Below are 20896 nucleotides of genomic sequence, written 5' to 3' on the forward strand. Positions count from 1 at the left end.
TAGAGTACTGATGACTTTTTTCTTTCAACGTGTAATTGTTTCTTCAAATGTACAGAAAATATAGATAGATTGGAAATGCTTGGAGCTTCCGAGATTAAAGAATTGTAGGCAAATTTAATTTCTTTTGTTAAAAGTTCTGTTTTTCTGTTTGAACTTGCAGGTGATTCAAGCCGACATTTTCAGTGGAGGTCAATTAACTCCTGATGGCCCCTTGTTTTGCCAATCAATAAGTGCATGTTTGATTTAATCCCTATTCCAACTCCCTTTTCCACCAACCAGTCTCACTGCCACCATTCAAATGCGTAAAAATCGGCTGACTATGGTTCAGCAACTGGTCCACTCTCCCCTTTTAAACTTGCCAGGATCTTGCTTTCTATGATCCTAAACTTGCCACATTCACTGAAAAAATGATTATAACTCTGAGTAACATCTTGCAAAAAAAGAGAACATTGAGTAACATCCATTAGTTTGGAAAATTTGTCAGTCTAGTACCACCACAGTTCCAAGGATACCAGGTTATCATATATTTACTACAGATCAGTTTTTCTTTAACTTGCTAGTACTCATTATGTTAATAAAAGACCAGAGGAAATCAATATCCATGAAAAGATTTGAGAGGGAGTTGCATGTTTCAGTTAATGGTTATTAAGTTGATTGTCATGTGATTACAAGTCCAACCCGATGAAACAGCGTTCTCCAGTCCTCAGTGTGAAATGCTGACACACAAGTCATAGCACACATACAGACAATTAATATATATGCAGGACGAGTATTCATATACAGGTATGCAGTGCTTAATGTCCATGACACGTTCTGTGAAATTGGGTGTTATGGCGACGAGGACGTTGTGCAAGACCATATTATACACTTAGCAAAGCTATATGGGATACTGTAGTGTACCTGTAAACTTTTCATTTGTAAGTTGGGATCATTGTGGGGCCTGACACGGAGAGAGAGCGGGTCAGGGGGATCAGTGTGAGAGAGAGCGGGGCTATGGGGACAGAGTGTGGCAGGGGCTTGGCTGTGCTGAGAAATTTTGCCAGGTTTGCATCGTGGTCCTGCTGGTCATAGCCACAGATGGTGACGTCAAGGTAGGGGAACGTCACTGTCAATTTATGCCTGTCTACCATCTGATCCATCTCCCTTTCGGACACTGAGACTCCGTTGGTGACTCCAAAGGGGATCCTGTGGAAGTGATAAAACCTGCTGTCCGCTTCAAAGGCAGTGTATTTGCAGTCCCCCGGGGCGAAAGGGGAGTTGGTACGCCAATTTCAGGTCAATTGTGGAGTACGCTTTGTACTGGGCTATTTTATTGACCATATCTGCTATCCTGGGGAGGGGGTAAGAATCTAGCTGGGTGAAGCGGTTGACTGTCTGGCGGTAATCTATCACCATGCAGGTTTTGTTTCTGCCCTTGACCACCACAACCTGGACCTGCCTTGGGCTTGAACTGGGAGTTATGATCTCTGCCATAGCTGTAAATTTATTAATCTAATTCATGCAGTTCAAGGAAATAAGAAACCTACAGTGGCTGTTGCTTTAGATGCAGAAAAAGCCTTTGACAGAGTAGAGTGGAACTATTTATTTAAAGTATTACAGAGGTTCAATCTACCAGAAAAATATTTAAATTGTATTATAATGGACTGTTGGCGAAGTTAACAGTAAATGGATATGTATCGAGCCAATTTAAATTAAGTAGGTCAACTAGACAGGGATGTCCATTATCCCCCTCACTGTTCGCCTTAGCAATAGAACTATTGGCAGAACTGATAAGAACAGAAAATAAAATAAAAGAAATAAAAATAAAGGAAAAGAAATATAAAGTCAGCTTATTTGCAGACGACATCATAGAATACCTAACAGAACCAGAGGTATCAGTAAAAGTGTTAAATAAGAAATTGAAGGAGGGGTTCAAGATCAACACAAATAAAAGTGAAGTGATGCCAATGAGTAACACGGATTATACAGAATTTAAAAAAGAATCACCATTTAAATGGCAAGCAGAAGCAATCTGAATCCTAGGGATCAGGTTAGATAATAACATAAACCATTTGTACAAACTAAATTATCATCCACTAATAAAAAAAATTGCAGGAAGACTTCGAACATTGGAAAGAATTACCGCTAATGTTGATAGGGAGGGTAAATTACATTAAAATGAATGTTTTCCCAAGGATACAATACTTATTTCAATCGTTACCAATTCCCTTAACAGAGAAATTCTTTAATGAACTAAAAAGAATAATAAAGAAATACTTGTGGAAAGGGGGAAACTGAGGGTAGTGTTAGATAAATTAACAGAGAGGTATAACCAAGGTGGTTTGCAGTTAACAAACTTTAAAAATTATTATAGAGCTGCACAATTAAGGTATTTATCAGATTTTTACCAGACAAGGGAAAAACCAGACTGGACTAGGATAGAACTAGATAAAATAGGGGAGAAGGTACCAGAACATATACTTTATAAGTGGGATGAAAAGCTGGTGCAATATAAAAGCTCACCAGTATTGTATCATTTACTTAATATATGAAAGAAGATCCATTTAGAAAGGAAAAAACAAATTACCAAATACCAAAACTGTTATTTACACAAAACCCACTAATCCCTTTTACAATAGATAACCTTTCCTTTAGAGAATGGGAGAGAAAAGGAATCAAAAGAATAGAAAATTGTTTTTTGGGAAATAATTTATTAACATTTGAACAGATGAAGTACAAATATGGAATAACTCATGGTACAATGTTTGCATTTCATCAATTGAAAGATTATTTAAAGGATAAATTGGGAAACAGCTTGAGATTACCTGAAGGAAGCAGCTTTGAATACGTGATTACAGACACAATGATAATTAAAAGATTTATTACCAACACATACATTAAGCTGCAAGATAAGGAAAATGATGAAATAAGCTATAAACTCAAAGTGGGAAAACGATCTAAACATAAAGATAAAAAATGAAGCATGGGAAAAGTTATGTTCTGGAACTATGAAGAATATAATAAACACAAGGTTAAGCATGATACAGTATAATTGGTTACGCAGGTTATATATCACGCCTCAAAAGTTAAAAGAATGCGAATGAACATGATCAGATGTTTTTGCTGTAAGAAGGTAATGGGAACAACAGTACATGAAATTTGGACATGTACGAAAGTGAAACTGTTTTGGGAATATCTAAATCAGATACTAAATAAAATCACAAAAAATAACATACCAAAAAATCCAGAGATCTTTCTTCTAAGTAACATAAGAGGTAAGGAATTAGGTCTTAAATTGGATAAAGCACAAAAAAGATTCATTATGATAGCCTTAGCAGTAGCAAAAAAGTTATAATGTTAACTGGAAAATGAAGAGAGACTGAGAATACAGCAATGGTATATGGAAATTAATAAATGTATTCCATTGAAAAAAATAACACAATTTTAAAAAATAAAGTCACATTTTTGAACAAATTTGGAAACAAATGGAACATAACAGAGAGAGCTTGCCTCGGACCCCCACTAAAGAAGACAAAACGACTAGATTCAGTGTGTAAAAGTAGATGTCGCATTTTTCTTGTTTATACTCATTGCGTGAAGACATTATTTTATGGTTTTATTGTATATGTTGAATATTTATTGGTTTTGGAGGGAAGGGGAAGGGAGGGTAGGGGGGAAAAAAGGGAGAAAATGCCACTGTGTATATTTAATGAGAAACGTTTGTACATATTTTGGCTGATGTGGTTCACACTGAAAAATAAAAAAAAATTTTTAAAAAGATAATTTAAAAAAATTGGGAGTCTGTGTAGGTCAGAGAGGACAATGGCAAAGCACAAGCGGGACACGTTAGCTTGGACACAGGCAGCAGAGTTTTGAGTGACTTCAGATTTATGGAGAGTCGAACAAGGAAAGCTGGCCAGGATGATATTGAAATGGTGGTCTAGGAGTGACCAAGGTGTGGATGAGATTTCTGCTGCTGAACTGAGACAGGAACAGCATTGGGTGAACTTGTGGAAGTGATATAGTGTAACAAGTCTCAGTTGTTTCACATACTAATCTAGAGATACAACATGTAACAGGCCCTTCCGGCCCACGAGGCTGTGCCACCCAATTACACCCAAGTGACCAATTAGCCTATTAACCCTGTCGTCTTTGCAACATGGGAGGAAACTGGAGCACCCGGAGGAAAACCAAGTGGTCACAGAGAAAACAATACAAACTAGTACAGATTTTAAGCTTGAGGTCAAATTCTTGACTAGCTCCATAATAATTCAAAATCTACTTTTCAATCAATTAAAATTACAAACATGCCATCATGAACCATACGCACAGCCTACGATTGCACTTGCATTTGTGTCACTGCTCATCTAGTTACTGGAAAACCTGAGAGATCATTACAGATGTGGGATCAGTGTGCCGAAGTAGTAATTACCACCGTGTATTCAACTACTCCAACCAACTCTGATGCAGACTGGGAAGTGATGAGCTGAGCTAATGGTGATCAAGTTGAGAGAAGAATGAAAACTTCTTCCGCATCCAGGATGAGCTACAGATTTTATAGCTAATTAGAACTTTGGAGGTGTTGTCACAATTATAATAAGGGGATGCAAGAGAGCAATTTGGCTCCAACAAAGAGCAATGTAGTACTGATCAAATAACCTGTGTCATTGGTATCCAGCAGAAGTGGAGAGATACCGGGTGAGGAAAGATTTGAAACAAAGGTATCTTTAGGGGAGGGATACCAAAGTCAGTCAGTGAGGGCATTATTCCAACAAGCTTCAAGAGTTCTCGAGGAAGAGGCTCGACATGTACAATTGCAAAGCTTCGTCATTTCCTTCTATAAACCTTCAGAGGAAAGACACTCAAGCTATTTACAATTGTCTTACAGCTAATAATATGCACAAAGTGCTGATATTCTTTTTCTAATAAAAATTGGCATCAACAAGTTTAAGATTTTATTTCAAAACAGAACTATTTTGTACACCCTCAATTTCACCTTTTGAGCCTTTCTACCTGGGATTCAGCATTTGGCCCACATTTTGAAGCAGTAATTTACTGAAGAGCTGAGAGGGTGTAGATGGAAAATTTCTGATGCACACCCTATGTTCTCAGTAATTCCATCGCTTTTCATATCAATCAGCTTCAGTTTTCTACAGTCCTTGGACCCCTCTTAGCAGCCTGAAAAATCAATTTCTAATTATTAAGAAGTCAACTGGGTCAATAACTCAATGCCTGAAATCAGGCATCATACTCCTTTGGACAGTATAGGAAGAGACAGATTTCAAATAGAAATTCAATCCAGCCAATACTTACTGCTGTGGAAATGTGAACTTAATTGTAGGCTCTGTCTTTACAGGCTGATAGAAATGTTTTATTATTCTGCTCTTCTGTGGGATAGTTTGTGTTTGAATTTCTTCCATTTTCTTGTACAGGGAATGGGATATTGTCTTCGATGCTGCCTTTAATGTGAGACAAATAGAAATAACTGAATGTGATCATTAGGCTCATTACCCACAACTGTGGAAAAGGACCTATTTAAATTCCACATTATGTCTCTATAAAGTACATGTAAAGCTTCAATACACCATTATTACCTCATTCCCTTGTATAACCATCATAATGAATTAATTAATCTGTTGCACACAGCTGTAGTTTAATGAATAAAAGAAATTAAGGATTTGCATAATAACAGAATTAAAGTAGCAGGAGGCTATACAATCTCATGTCTCTGATTCTGTATGAATTAAACTGCACCCATCTAATCCCCTTATTTGATTTCTTTACTGCCTGAAAGTTTATCTTGAGCATTCGCCAGAGGGAAAAGATGCCAAAGATTCTTTGTGGTTTCTCTTCATCTCATGATTAAAACTTCAATTTAAGATTATACCTCGTCTATATTCTCCAGCTAAAGGAAACATTGACACCTCTCCTGACATCCCTTCAAAGAATGGGTGCCGCGATTAGCGTAGCAGTTAGTGCAATGCTATTACCATGCCAGTGACCCGGATTTGAATCTAGAAGAAAATATGTTTGACAGTGGAGAAAAAAGGATTTCACTCACCAATTCCTGACATAGTCTCAATGTCTAAAATTTCGGATCTGTATTCAATTGTCGGAGATTCAGCCCCATTGGCGCTTTGCAGTACAATCAGCATCCTAGGTTTTGAATAAGAGATGCTGCCATCCACACGTCCCCCAGTCTCTGGCACTGCTTTTAGTTTGGTTTCTTCATCATTGCCACCACTTTTACCAAAAGTGCTTTCCATGTCACAGATGCAAATGAACTGTTCGAAAATGGATTTACGGCATGAGGGGACATTTTTGCTCTTTTTGGACAAAGTTTACTAAGGCAAATTCAGTGGATGAGGGAATTATCTCAAATTGAACAGGTTCTTAGGATATTAGGAGAATTAGTTCATTGAAACATATCAATCTGTGAGGGATGCTTCTCTTTGTGGGCTTGAAGCTGTGGATTGAGAATGAATGTCACCCATCTAACTCACAGATGGGAAATTTCTTGACTCAGACATTAATGTATTTTTGAAGTTCACCGTTAGAGGAAACTGAGACATTTATGATTTTTTTTACACCGACTTTGTGGGGTTTTACCATTACGAAGAGTTCACACAAAAATTAGCAAAACTGCATATCTCCGCTTCTGCTATTTTAGTCAGCGTACTGGCATTACAGTATGTAAAGAGGTGGGACGTGCATCACCATTGGTCGACTGGTCACCTTCATCAATGTCGTATTCATTAGCCAGTTGATCCTGGAATGCCTGCAGTGCAGTTGAAAACTGCAGGTATTCTGGGAAAATGACAATGGGTCTAGAATGAAAAAAGTTGGAACCGGAATAGCACCCATATTCTGGTTCTGTGAAAATGGGAATAATTTCCCGGAATGTAACAGCTGTGTAAAAAAAGCATAATTGAATAGTCAAAACGGGGAGAGGTCTTTGGTCTGGAGGAGAGGCAAGGGTTATAAAAAAAATGGCAGGAGAGTGGAAGTGAGGCCAAGAAGTCTGCCGTGATGATGGAGCATTCAAAGAATCAAAGGCTTAAAGAATCACATGGTCACCTCATCTATCTTAATTCATGAAAATAATACTCACCCTCAGTTTTTTCAGCATTCCAATTTCTGTCAGACAGAAACATCAGAATCAATTTAAAAAGACATTAAGAGCTTTGTCTATAAAAAGTCCACCATTTGCAATGATTTAAAATAATTCTATTTTTTGAACTATAATACAGTTTGTAGTTAGTTCTCTGGATTGAGAGCTACTGCCTCTTTGTTTTACCTTAGGAATGACAATTTCCTAAAATCCCAGTCTGATCATAAAAGAAGCACAAAGACAATCAGTGTGACTTCTTACCTCGCTTATGAGATGGCTTGATTCGAGATGATATTAATGCAACGACACAAAGGGTGCACAAGATGATTATTATCCACAGCGGGTAAGCCCTAAAGGAACTTGCTGAAATAAAATTGCAACGTAACATTATTAAACCACTGAATAATTATGATTTTTTTTCCTAATTTAGATGGGCTACTGAAACTTTTTCCATTGCCCATGGCTTTTAAAAAAACCTGAGGCTAGCCTTTTCTCCTCTGGTATCTGCTCGTTAATATGAACTACCCAGGATGATACTCGGTTTTAACGTCACTCTCTGCCTGCAGATAATGTTTCCTCATCCTCTGCAAATCATCACCTCACAGCAAAAGCAGAGATGTTATCCAGGGATTTATCAAAGAAAGGGATTTATGAGATGTAAACACCCTTGGTTCCTCTTTGCTGCCCTACATTCGATTATCACCTGTGTTCCATTGGTTGGCATATCCCTTCTTACCCACAATGCTATGGGTTCCAGGGATTTGAACACATAATCAATGCCTGTTTATAGACCAATACCAAGGCAGTTCTGTGCTATGGGAGGTGTCCATATTTGAGTGAAGCATGGTCTGCTCTCTGGTAGATGTTTGAAATTGCATGACAGTATCTTGGAAAAAAAGGAGTTCTCTCTAGTGTTCTCAACCCATATTAAAACAAAATGTCTGGTTGTTATCTCATTTATGTTTTTAGGTGCTTGCCTTGCAGAAATTGCGTACTATATTTTCTGTTACAAAAGTGACTAATCCTTAAAAGTAGTAAAACACAAAAATGTTGGAGGAACTCAGCAGATCTTGCAGCGTCCTTAGGAAAAAGATAGCACTTGAGACCATGGACAGAGACCACCCACAAATTGGAGGAGCACCCTCCAAACAGATGTCATTAACATCGACCTCGGGTTTCCATTAGCTCATCCCCCATCTCACCATTTCCTTATCCCCAGTCTCCTTTCAATGAGCTCTGTCTCTCTCCCCTTTCCTCCATCTACATTCATTGATTAATTCTCACCTTTCCACTCCTCTCCTCCTATCCATATCCAATTATCAGCTTTTGTTTGTTGGCCTGTATTCCTCCCCCTCCCCTTTTCCATTCTTCCCATACTTTTTATTCATGTACCTGTCTGCTTTTTCCTCATACCTTGAAGAAAGGCTCAGGGCTAACATGTTGGTTATATCATCTTTACCTCCTAAGGACACTGCATGATCTGTTAAGATCCTCTAGCATTTTTTGTATTTTTACTACAATCACAGCGTCTGCAGACTTTTGTGTTTTGGAACAACCTTGGGAAATGCTGAGATGCCCAGAGTTGAGACGTGCTTCAGGAAACATCCATCATTTTGAGTTCTGTAAAGTCACAAGGTAGTGATGTGATGCTTGTGCCATGCCATGCTCTGCATTTCTCCGATATGGTGTCTACTCCTATATAATAGCAGCAATTAAAATACATCCACTTTGCAGTCTTTATTCCATTATCTATGTTCCATTTTAGCAGGAAGTATTATTTTTAATTTCATCTTTAAAATTGAAGATTCAATCAGGTTTAACAATGTGATTTCAATCTGCAATTATTGATTAAAAAAACAAAAAATGTATACAATTGTACAGGAGTCATCTTCCCCACAGCCATCAAAGTTCTCAGAGAGAAGACAGAGCCTTGGTGTCTCATCTGCAAACTTCAAAGAACTTTATCATCCCTCCATTTATTTAATATTTTATAAATGCCAAAAAGCAGGTTAAAAATGACAACTGAAGCCTCTCCTAATTTACAGACAGCAAAAATTCAAATATTGATAAGGTTTGTAAAAACTACATACAGCACCTACTTATATTTATCTGTGAAGAATTTTCGACTGAATTAACGACACAGTAGTTATCAACAGTGCTGTTGCCTTTAATGCGCAGGATCATTCCCAAAGCTGTGCAACTGTCAAATAAAAACCAATCAGTATATTCATCCTATCTCGGTGAAGCAAAAGTAAAATACATTAGATGCTGTAAATCTGAAATAAAAACACAAAATGCTCAGAACACAAAGCAAGAACCTTGGGATACAGTGGGAGAACGGATTCCTCCTCATTGCAAGGTGACATCTCTAAAACAGTACAGTTAAACTACCTGTACAAAAATCCCGAGTTTGAAGTTTATTCCATAGAACAATATGGCTCACGTCATTCTTACTGGAAAATATGGCCCTGTGCCTTGACTCCTTTATTCCAAGAGAAATACTTACTTAGTGTGAGGTTGACATTTCAGTGCGTAGCTGATATTTAGAAATGTCCCTGAAGAACAAGGTTGACATGCCTGTCTGAAGTGTTCTTCAATACCTTAAAAATATACAAATTGAATGACAATAGCTTTTATTTAGTAAAATTGACTGTTCTTTTCCTATTTGACACTTAGCTAAGATCAAGTACAGAGTAAGAGATCATTCTGCTTTCCCACAAGAAAACATCTTAACCTTCCCCTCCCTCAACAAGAGACTACACCCAATTTACATCCTTCCCCCAGCTGATTCAGTCAATGTATCAACGTGCAGAGTTGAAAGAAATTCCAACCCTGATTGATACTTTGAAGTAGAAAAGTGTTTTTTTTTCCTGTCAGTTGCACTGATAAATATAATGGTGTGTGAAACCACTCCACTGGTTAATCAGCCATGCTTTTTGTGGCATTATGCCAGATGTAAAAGGGTTATCAGGGAAGGTGCTCAGAAAGCTTAATGATCTAAGGGTGGATGTCTCCTGGACCAGATGGATTGTATCCTTGGCTTCTAAAAGAAGTTGTGATAGAGATTGTGGAAGCTTTGGCAATGATCTTCCAAGAATTAATAAAATTTGGTATGGTCCCAGATAACTGGAAAATCACAAATGTCATCCAACTATTCAAGAAAGGAGGGAAGCAGCAGAAGGGAAATTATAGGCTGGTTTGCTTGACATCAGTGGTTGGGAGATTGGAGTCAATGGTCAAGAATGAAGTTGTGGAGTATTTAGAGATGCATGACAAGATAGACCAAAGCCAACATGGTTTCCTTGAGGGAAAATCTTGCTTGTCAAACTTAATGGAATTTTTTGAAGAAGTGACAAGCAGGCTAGATAAACGAGATGCTGTGCATTAAAATTTTCAAAAGGCCTTGGACAAGGTGCCGCACATGAAGCTACTAAACAAGATAAGAGCCCATGGTATAACAGCAAACATACTAGTGTAGGTAGATCATTGGCTGATTGGCAAGAAGCAGAGAGTCGGAATACAGGGATCAGGTCAATGGGACTGGTGAGAGAAGGTGTTTGGCATGGACTAGAAGGGCCAAGCTGGCCTGTTTCTGTGCTGTATTTGTTATATGGTTGCAGACCTCCAGCTAAACACTGTTGAAATGTATGATACTCTCCCAAGAATCCTGAGCTGCCTGTGTTAATATAAACTTCAATGTTCTGTCACAGTTTTAAATTAAATTTGTCATAGTTATAAGGTCACAGTCTACAGAACCTAGACAAACTATCTGTGTCATCAGAAGTAAAAACACAACGCTGGAGAAACTCAGCAGGTCAAACAGCGTATTTTATATCATGAAGATATGTAACAAATGGTTCAGGCCTGAGCCCTTCATCAAGGGCTTAATATCAAGGGCATCATATCTTGATGAAGGGCTCAGGTCTGAACCATTTGTTACATATCTTCACGATATAAAATACGCTGTTTGACCTGCTGAGTTTCTCCAGCATTGTGTTTTTACTTCAACCCCAGTGTCTGTAGACTTTCATGTTTTTGTCACATATCACCAGAGGAATGTTATTTGTATTTGCTGAACCAGGCATCATAAACCACACGCAATTAGTCTGCATCATCAGTGAGAAGGAACGAGGGAAAATTTGATCTTTTTAAAAATAAAGGTGAACTTCATACCTTTTGGAGGTCCATTTGTGATATCACACTTCTTGCAGAACTCACAGTTGGTTACATCCTCTGTAGCACAATAATGATGGAAAGGACATTCACATTTTCGGTTTGTTGTCCGGCTGCATGGAACTTTTTGGACACTGCCACCTGTAACAGCCAGCAGAAGGATGAGGGTAGAAGACAGACATAGATTGAACTGGACTATTAACAGAATACATTTTTTGCATGGTCAACAATGAATATTTATTATTTTTTCTCTTCCCTTTATATTTATTATCCTTTTCTCTTTTTGGAGTCTTAATTATACTTAATGTTTGAGTATTTTACATAACTGGGAAGCTGCAGCAAGACTTTCATAGCAATTGTACATTGTATTTTTATATATGACAATAAACTCTTGTTCATTCATACTTCTAAGGTTTTTGAAGGCTTTACCTATGCAGGGTCCATAACACCTGCGACATTCTGGCAGAGTATTCTCCTTCTCTGTGTATGTTTCATCCTTGCAAGGGGCGCAGTTTGGTTGGTTTTCATTTGTGTTTGAGTTAACCTTGTATTTACCTTTCAACAGATATAAAAATATGTAAGTTTTTCACTTTTCTTATGGACAGTGAAATGTCTTGATTTACCTCACTGTACTCTCTGTGCCAGTTTACACAGAGTAAACTTCAATGAAATAGCAGAGACAAGGTAATGCAAGGAAGCGACAGTGCAGCTCATTGACCTACTGGACTCCAACTCCAACCACAGGCTTGAGGTTTGCATATTCTTCCTTTGACCACAAAGATTGGCGCAGATGCTCTGGCTGTAAATTGTTCCTAGTGTGTAGATGATTGGAAGAATCTGGGTGGATGTGAGGGGGGGGGGGAGGGGGGAGAGTTGATAGGAATGTGGGTGGAATTAGAAAGGGATTGATGTAGAATTAGTGTTGATGGGTGCTTGATAGTTGGTGCCCAATGGGCCAGTTTGGTGCACTACAGCTCACATTTGTTGCTCTTGTCTGGGGTTTATCCTTTCTTATCTGCATCTCTGTCACACCAGAAGCATCAGTACCTAAGGCATTAAGCTGCCAAGTCCTGCCCATACCACAACGTTTCCATAGCAGTTGTAGCATCATAAGCCTGTATACCGATCCATATTCCAAGTTCATCTGACTTACCCTGTGAGCGTTTTTGCAGTTCAGACCTTCCATGCTCTTTTCCTGCCCCTGACTGACCTGCCTATGAACTTAGTGGCCTTAAACTCTATACAGAAAAATCCTCTTCAGAATTCAAGCAACCTGCAGCCTAAAGCAACTGGGGAAAAAAGGGGAAATAAATAGGTTAAAAAAAAAGTTTAAAATTGGTGCGACTTGCCATTAGTTCACCAATCCACACAGCCATGCAATCTCATGCAACCGGAAAAAAACACTTTTCTAGCATCTACCAATCCCCATAGGTGCCAGATTCCAGAGGTTTTACTGTGTTTGCTTCATCTTTTTCATCTACTTTAGCACCCATTCTACTGACAGATTAGTTTCAACTTTTCAAATAACCAATTTTATAATATAAAACATATTAAAGGCTAAGAAAGGAGGTTTATAGAATGACAGTAGTGAAACAGGCCAGTCAGTTCCAGCTTCCCAGGCTAGACTTCATACTTCATGTGAATCTCTTGCCCTTAGCCACCTTCATTTAGGATAGAAAGAGCACTTTCTTTGGGAATTTCGATTTCTTTAATCCAATAAATCCAAATCTGTAATTGTTGCTTAATGTAGTTTTAATTTGTTGGTAAAATGGATAAAAATTTTGCATAACTTCACATTAACAATTCATAATGATGAATAACAATGTATCTACTGTATAATGATAGAGATAAAACGTATATAAAGAAACTCAAAATTTAAAGAGAGTCATAACAATATAGATAAACAAATTTAAAGAAAAACAGAAAATTCAGAGATATTTCTCTGCTCACGTCTTCTCTATATTGTGAAGAATAATGAGCAAACAGTCTGCGCGGATATTATGATACATTACATCATAGTTACTATAGAAACACTGCTAACAATAGTCCTCTTAAAGAGATAGACACAAAATTAACTAAGAGTTAAAAACACAAGGTTTTAACCTTTACAGTGAATACTTGCAAATCATCTGCCATTCGTATGCCATTCTCTCCCACAATACCAAACAAGGGAGTTAAGGGATTAGGCTTAAAATTAAATTTAAAAAGTACAGAAAAAGTTTGAAATACTTCATTCCATTATTTCTCAAGGTGGTGGCATGTCCAAAACATATGAATTAATGAAGCATGTCCATTGTTGTATCACAACAAGGAGACTAATCTGCATAAAATGAGATAATTTGACTTTGGACATGTGAGCTCTATGGACTACTTTAAATTGTAGTAGGGAGTAGTATTCACATAATGATTAGGTATTAACCAATTAGAAAATTACATTCCAAGTTTCTTCAGAAATCCCGATCACTGTCACTGTTAGAGTGACTTGTTGCTACATTTCAAAGGGCACTTAAAAGTTAAACACATTGTTGAAGCTTTGGAGTTATATGAAGAATGACTGGGTTTAAAAAAAAAAGGCAGATTTCCTTCCTTGAAGAAAATTTGTGAGACCAATGGGTTTTACAATTAGACTGGACAGCATTTTTTCAAAAGGTTTAGTTCCTGACAAATAATTGGGGATTATGATAGACAACTTCAAGATGAACATTATATAATTTCAGATTTGCTGTATCATGTAGGAAGTTGGAGAAACATTAAATTGACTTTTATTAAATTTAGATTTAAGCATACACTCGCCACAAATGTACAGAATGAATCACAGCTGTTATGACATTGACCAGACATTTCTGCTGTAATGAATCTTTCTGAAGACAATATATGCTATCAAGTACACTATTGCCTGAAGAATATATGCATCAATATGCATTCAGTCTATAATCAATGTAATGAACAGCATCTGTCTATGTGAGCTGCTTTTAGAACCTGTCTGCATCTATCCTGATCAAGCATGCCCAGGCCTAAGACAACATTTGCATTGCACCTGGACTGAGTGCAAGCCCAAGCATGCATGGACTGACAAAAATAGCTTGCTTTGAGGGCGATAGACTTTAAAAATGACAGGAAATCGCAAAATAGGTTTTATCTTAAAAAAAGGTAGATGACAGGAAATCTTTTTTTAAATTTTTTTAAATTTTTTATTTTTCACACCATAAATCACATTAGCCATGATATACACTTTTTCTTTTTCACACATATACAGTGACTTTTTCTCCCCGCCCCTCCCTCCTCCCAGGCCACCCCCCCACCCCCCCCTCATCCATTTTAGGTATACAATCTAGGTTGCATTAAACCAGTCAGACAATGTTGTCATTCAACAAAGATACACTAGAAATTCTACTGAGTCCATTCTTTTCTTTCCTTCTCCTTCCATCAACTTAGGTAATGTTTGTCCCCGGTAGGTTTTCGCTATTGTATTTAATGTAAGGCTCCCATATTTGTTCAAATATTTCAATATTATTTCTTAAACTATATGTTATTTTTTCTAATGGAATACATTTATTCATTTCTATATACCATTGTTGTATTTTCAAATTATCTTCCGATTTCCAGGTTGACATAATACATTTTTTTGCTACGGCTAGGGCTATCTTAACAAATCTTTTTTGTGCATCCTCCAAATCAATTCCAAATTCTTTGTTTTTTATGTTACTTAGGAGAAAGATCTCTGGATTCTTTGGTATATTGTTTTCTGTTATTTTATTTAATATCTGATTGAGATCATCCCAAAATTTTTCTACTCTCTCACATGTCCAGATTGCATGAATTGTTGTTCCCATTTCTTTTTTACATCGAAAACATCTATCAGATACTGTTGGGTCCCATTTATTTAACTTTTGCGGTGTAATGTATAGTCTGTGTAACCAATTATATTGTATCATACGTAGCCTCGTATTTATTGTATTTCTCATCATTCCAGAACATAATTTCTCCCATGTTTCCTTTTTTATCTTTATATTTAAATCTTGTTCCCATTTTTGTTTAGTTTTACCATTTGTTTCCTCATTCTCCTTTTCTTGCAGTTTAATATACATATTTGTTATAAATCTTTTGATTAACATTGTATCTGTAATCACATATTCAAGGTTACTTCCCTCTGGTAAACTCAAATTGCTTCCTAATTTATCCTTCAAGTAGGATCTCAGTTGGTAATATGTCAGCGCTGTATCTCCAGTTATATTGTACTTATCTCTCATTTGTTCAAAGGATAAGAATCTACTTCCTGAAAAACAATTTTCTATTCTTTTAATCCCTTTTTTTTCCCATTCTCTAAAGGAAAGGTTATCTATTGTAAAAGGGAGTAGCTTATTTTGTGTCAATATTAGTTTTGGTAATTTATAATTTGTTTTATTTCTTTCTACATGAATCTTCTTCCAAATATTGAGGAGATGATGTAGTACTGGAGAAGTTCTATGTTGTACCAATTTTTCGTCCCATTTATATAATATGTCTTCAGGTATCTTTTCCCCTATTTTATCTAATTCTAATCTCGTCCAGTCTGGTTTTTCCCTTGTTTGATAAAAATCTAATCTGATAGGTATCTTAATTGTGCGGCTCTATAATAATTTTTGAAGTTTGGCAATTGTAAGCCTCCTTGTTTATACCATTCTGTTAATTTATCTAGTGCTATCCTCGGTTTCCCCCCTCTCCATAAAAATTTCCTTATTATTTTCTTTAACTCTTTGAAGAATTTTTCTGTCAGTTGTATTGGCAATGCCTGAAATAAGTATAGTATCCTTGGAAAAATGTTCATTTTAATACAGTTTATCCTTCCTATCAGTGTTAGTGGTAGATCTTTCCAATGCTCTAAATCGTCCTGTAATTTTTTCATTAGTGGATTGTAATTGAGTTTATATAATTGGCCTAGATTTTTGTTTATTTGAACACCTAGGTATCTTATTGCCTGCATTTGCCATCTGAATGGAGATTCCTTCTTAAAATTTGAGAAATCCGCATTATTCATAGGCATTGCTTCACTTTTATTTACGTTTATCTTGTAACCCGACACTTCTCCATATTCCTTCAATTTCTTATATAATTCTTTTATTGATAGTTCTGGTTCTGTTAAGTACACTATCACATCATCCGCAAATAGACTGATTTTATATTCCCTGTCTTTTATTTTTATTCCTTTTATATTATTATCTATTCTTATCAATTCTGCTAGTGGTTCTATAGCTAGCGCAAACAATAAAGGTGATAGTGGGCATCCCTGCCGCGTTGACCTGCTTAAGTTAAATTGCTTTGATACATGTCCATTTACTGTCACTTTCGCTAACGGTCCCTTATATAATGCTTTAATCCAATTAATATACTTCTCCGGTAAACTGAATTTTTGCAATACTTTGAACAAATAATTCCATTCTACTCTGTCGAAGGCCTTCTCTGCGTCTAAAGCAACTGCTACTGTAGGTGCTTTATTTCCTTCTACTGCATGAATTAAGTTAATAAATTTACAAATATTGTCTGTTGTGCGTCTTTTTTTGATAAATCCAGTTTGGTCTAAATTTACCATTTTCGGTACCTGTTCTGCTAATCTGTTTGCTAATAGTTTAGCTATTATCTTATAATCTGTGTTTAGCAAAGATATTGGTCTATATGACGCTGGTGAGAGTGGATCTTTCCCTTGATTTAGTATTACTGTAATTATTGCTGTTTTACATGAATCTGGTAAGCTTTGTGTTTCATCAATCTGGTTGATTACATCCAGGAGGGGCAGTATTAATAAGTCTTTAAATGTTTTGTAGAATTCTATTGGAAATCCATCCTCTCCTGGTATCTTATTATTTGGTAATTTTTTTATTATCTCTTGTATTTCTACTGTTCCAAATGGTTCTGTTAATTTATTTTGTTCCTCTATTTGTAGTTTTGGTAGTTCAATTTTTGTCAAAATTTCATCTATTTTCCCTTCTTTCCCTTCATTTTCAGTTCGGTATAATTGTTCATAGAATTCTCTAAAGTTTTCCTTAATTTCTTTTGGATTACATGTAATTTGTTTGTCTTTTTTCCTTGATGCCAATACCATTTTCTTAGCTTGTTCTGTCTTAAGCACAGGAAATCTTTAAGGTGATTTTCGTGATCAGCAGCCAAAAATCCATAAAACACGCACAAAAGTGTCCAGGAATCATAATCCTCATTGTTCAGTATTATCTAATAATTATTCTTACTCAGATTTTATTTAAATTCCTGGTTCCCATGACAGTGCTTGTGTTTCATATCTCTGGATCCATTGTCCAAGCCTCACGGTTACTAGTAATCACTGTTTTATAAACATTTAATCTGAATCAGATTAGGATATGGGGACTCAAACTAATAAAAAGTAATGTTTGGATGGATCATGTGAGTAAACCAGACATAATTATTTAGGGGCAAGGTTAAATTTGGGTTAAATGCTTCATGTGGTTACATAGAGTTGTTCTGGATAGTTAAAATGGAAGGATTTTTGGAAAGATATTTTCCAAATTTTATCAGATTCTTAAGACTAAATTAGAAACATGCCCTTTGATTTGGCTCTTCTCTAGAAGGGGATATATCTCTGTCCTTAACCCAGAAGTGAACCCTAACTTTTATTTCATTGATAGCTAGACGAGCAATTTTGATGAAGTGGAAAGACAATGTTTCACCCACTCACATCCAATGATTACATGATATAATGTCTTATTTAAGCTTGGGGAAAAAAGATATAATATTAAAGATGAAAAGTGTGAATTTGATAAGATGTGGGGCCATTCATGGATTATCATCATCTGAGTATTTAAGTGGTGTGGACACTCCGTGGATTCCCTGACGAGTGTCTTGCGGCTGTTACTCGATTCATATTCACAATTTATATAAGGTAACCTTGTTTAGAGGGAGAGGGTAGGTAGGAGGAAAAATATAAGTAAAGGAGGGGAATTTTACGTGTATTATTTGTATAATTTTTATTCAATATAATTTTTGGACAGTATGTGTTAAGATTTAATTGTTTAATTATTATAGAATTTGATGTCCTGAATGAAATGTTATGTAATAATTATGGTCATGCTTCTAATTTACAACTGATATGTGATATGTATGTGAGTTGATTTATGTTATCTTTAATATAGTTTATGTGAAGGGCTTTTGTTAAACTCAAAAACTTTAAAAAGAAAGAAAAAAAGCATTTATATTTACACCGATTTTATTTTTTCCCTGACCAGAGAGGATTCTGAAGGATTTATTTGGAAATAATGTATTTTTGAGATCTATTTCAGTCAGAATTTATTGTCATGAACATTCCATAATATTCATTGTTTTATGGTACCATTTCAGGTGCAAAATTGCTATAAATTACACTTTTAAAAATTAATAAACAAATATAAATAAATAAACATCAAGTAAATAAGTAAATGGACAAATAAATAATCAGATATAAATAAAGATTCTTCTTGTATCATAGAGAATAACAGCAGCCCACGTGGGCTTGGAGAGAACCCAGAAAATAACGATGTGATAAGCAGCCTATTAATCTCTTTTTTAAGTGAGGCTGTGGAAGAATTATTATTAGAGGTAATGAGGAGTTAAACACAAAACTCTGCAGACACTGTGATTGAAGTAAAAACATAATAATGGAGAAACTCAGTAGGTCAAACAGTGTATTTTATATATAGGGGGGTTGAGCCTATCGTCATGGATTAACATCAGTCGGAGCACAAGAAAACTTCATGCAAGGTTCCTTACAAAAGCTTTCCGATTTAAATTCTTGCCACCTGCTCTGAATCCACATGGAATGGGTTGACATCTCAGCCTAAAAGAAAATGCCCAGTGCTGTAGTACACTGAATTAGTAATCTAAACCATGTGCTGAAATTTCTGGGTCATGCTTGAAGTCACTATCTAATGAAGCAAGAGTGCCACCAATGAGCTAAGCATGTTGCCAATACAGGACCTAACTGGCCTTCATCATCCATGGGTATCCGGTGAAGACGCCATCTTCACAATGTGGCCACACAAATAGCAGTCTAGTCTTCCTTTTGACCTCCCTTTCTTTTAAACTCTGGATTGATCTAGAAGGATTATGGGCCAAATGCAGGCAAATGAAACAGCCCCAAGATGTCAACTTGGCTGGCATAGATATGTTGGGCCAAAATATGTTGGCCTGTGCTGCATTGCTTCATAACTTAATCAATATAGCAGCTTTTGTTCCACCAACCACTTGTAAAAATAGATGAAACATCCAAATTCAATAGAACATGTTAGATTTAGGAAAGAATTATTCCTTTTACCTGGGGGGCACATTTGCTGAGAAACCTGAAGAATAAAAATGAAAAGACAAAATTACAACTCCAGACTATAACATAATCGATTAAAAATAGAGTAAATATAACATTTGAAAAGAATCCAAGAGATAATTAAGAACATTCAGATTATTAAAGATGTTTCTGGGGCCCATTACAGTTATTGTTGCCAGAAATCTCCCTATCACTGGCACCATGGTAATTTAGACCTCAACCCTGTCTACCTTTCAATCATCCTGGAAAACAATTAGTGCCCATGGGACCACAAGACTTAACAATTAGTTTCAAAATTAGCTGGAGAGTTTGACATTTTTATCACTGCATTTCCTTGGTAGGTACACAGAAGTGGTAAAGGTTGAAATGAGTTCCTATGTATGTGCTTGTGCTTTGATGCCTTACTCGTTGAAGCCCTTCTGGGTTGTCTCCTTTAATGTCTATGTGTTTGATAATCTTCCTGTGAACTTTCTCATAAGAAGGGTGTTGTTTAATTTCAAGGAATTATAGAAAGGTACAGCACTGAAGATCATTTGCTCAACATGCTTGTGTTGACCAGAAATGGAGCTATTAAGGTTTCTCTTACTTCCTAGCTCAAGGTCTGTAGCCTTGGAGGTTCTGGCTGTTCCAGTACTCTTCCTGGTAGCTTTTAAATAAGTATTCATCACAACACAAAGGAATTCAATGGGCCCATGAATAGTTGTAACCTCTTTGACAGTGAGTGCCAAGTATCTCGAGTTTCTTTGATGGGTAAATACAATATACACTCGTGTAATTGTTGATACTTTTTAATAGTTGACTCCCTCTTTTTTGGCCTAAATTCACATGACCCATGTAAAAGTTGACCAAAATTCATGTTTTTTCACATAACCCATGTAAAAATTGACCAAAATTCACGTGTTTTCGCATGACCCATGTAAAAGTAGAATTCTCCCCCCCCCCCCCCCACACCTTTTGGACCCAACCACCTGCCCATCCTAGTTCCCGACGACCTGACCGTGGATCTCGTCTGCAGATTGGAGCTCCTGAGGCCCCAAACACCTGCCCACTGGAGTTCCCGATGCACTGATCGCAGACCTTCACTCTGGCTGCCTGTCCACTGGAGCTCCCAATGCTCCGACCACAGACCTGCGCCCCAGTTGCCCGCCTGTCTGAGTTCCCGACACCCTGAAGGGAGACTCACCACCCAATCCCGGCCATCTGAGTTCCCAACGCCTTGAACGGCGCAGATATTTACCAAGGTCAAAAGTTTGACCCATGTAAAAATTGATTCAACCCCAAATTTGTCCCAAAAAATTGGTCCAAAAATTCAATGATTACACAAGTATATA

The 20896-nt window shown here is 36.7% G+C and overlaps 1 protein-coding gene across 4 annotated transcripts in view; it reads right to left on the reverse strand.

Moving 5' to 3' along the window:
- Positions 1-4921: 4921 nt before the first annotated feature.
- Positions 4922-20896, reverse strand: part of LOC138754338 (tumor necrosis factor receptor superfamily member 11B-like) — a 40493-nt gene continuing 24518 nt past the window's right edge. For 2 of the 4 annotated variants that reach the window (XM_069918480.1, XM_069918479.1), the window contains exons 3-12: positions 19560-19584; positions 11693-11818; positions 11264-11404; positions 9597-9690; positions 9190-9290; positions 7352-7453; positions 7091-7116; positions 6041-6263; positions 5293-5438; positions 4922-5157 (exon numbers count right to left, since the gene is read on the reverse strand). In XM_069918480.1, the coding sequence (XP_069774581.1) occupies positions 5311-5438; positions 6041-6263; positions 7091-7116; positions 7352-7453; positions 9190-9290; positions 9597-9690; positions 11264-11404; positions 11693-11818; positions 19560-19572 (954 nt within the window). In that variant the 5' untranslated portion in view covers positions 19573-19584 and the 3' untranslated portion in view covers positions 4922-5157; positions 5293-5310. The remainder of the gene's footprint in view (positions 5158-5292; positions 5439-6040; positions 6264-7090; positions 7117-7351; positions 7454-9189; positions 9291-9596; positions 9691-11263; positions 11405-11692; positions 11819-19559; positions 19585-20896) is intronic. The other 2 variants (XM_069918481.1, XM_069918482.1) reach the window with 2 other exon arrangements.

The sequence above is a fragment of the Narcine bancroftii genome, chromosome 2 (assembly GCF_036971445.1).
Source record: "Narcine bancroftii isolate sNarBan1 chromosome 2, sNarBan1.hap1, whole genome shotgun sequence".
NCBI classification, from domain to species: Eukaryota; Metazoa; Chordata; class Chondrichthyes; order Torpediniformes; family Narcinidae; genus Narcine; species Narcine bancroftii.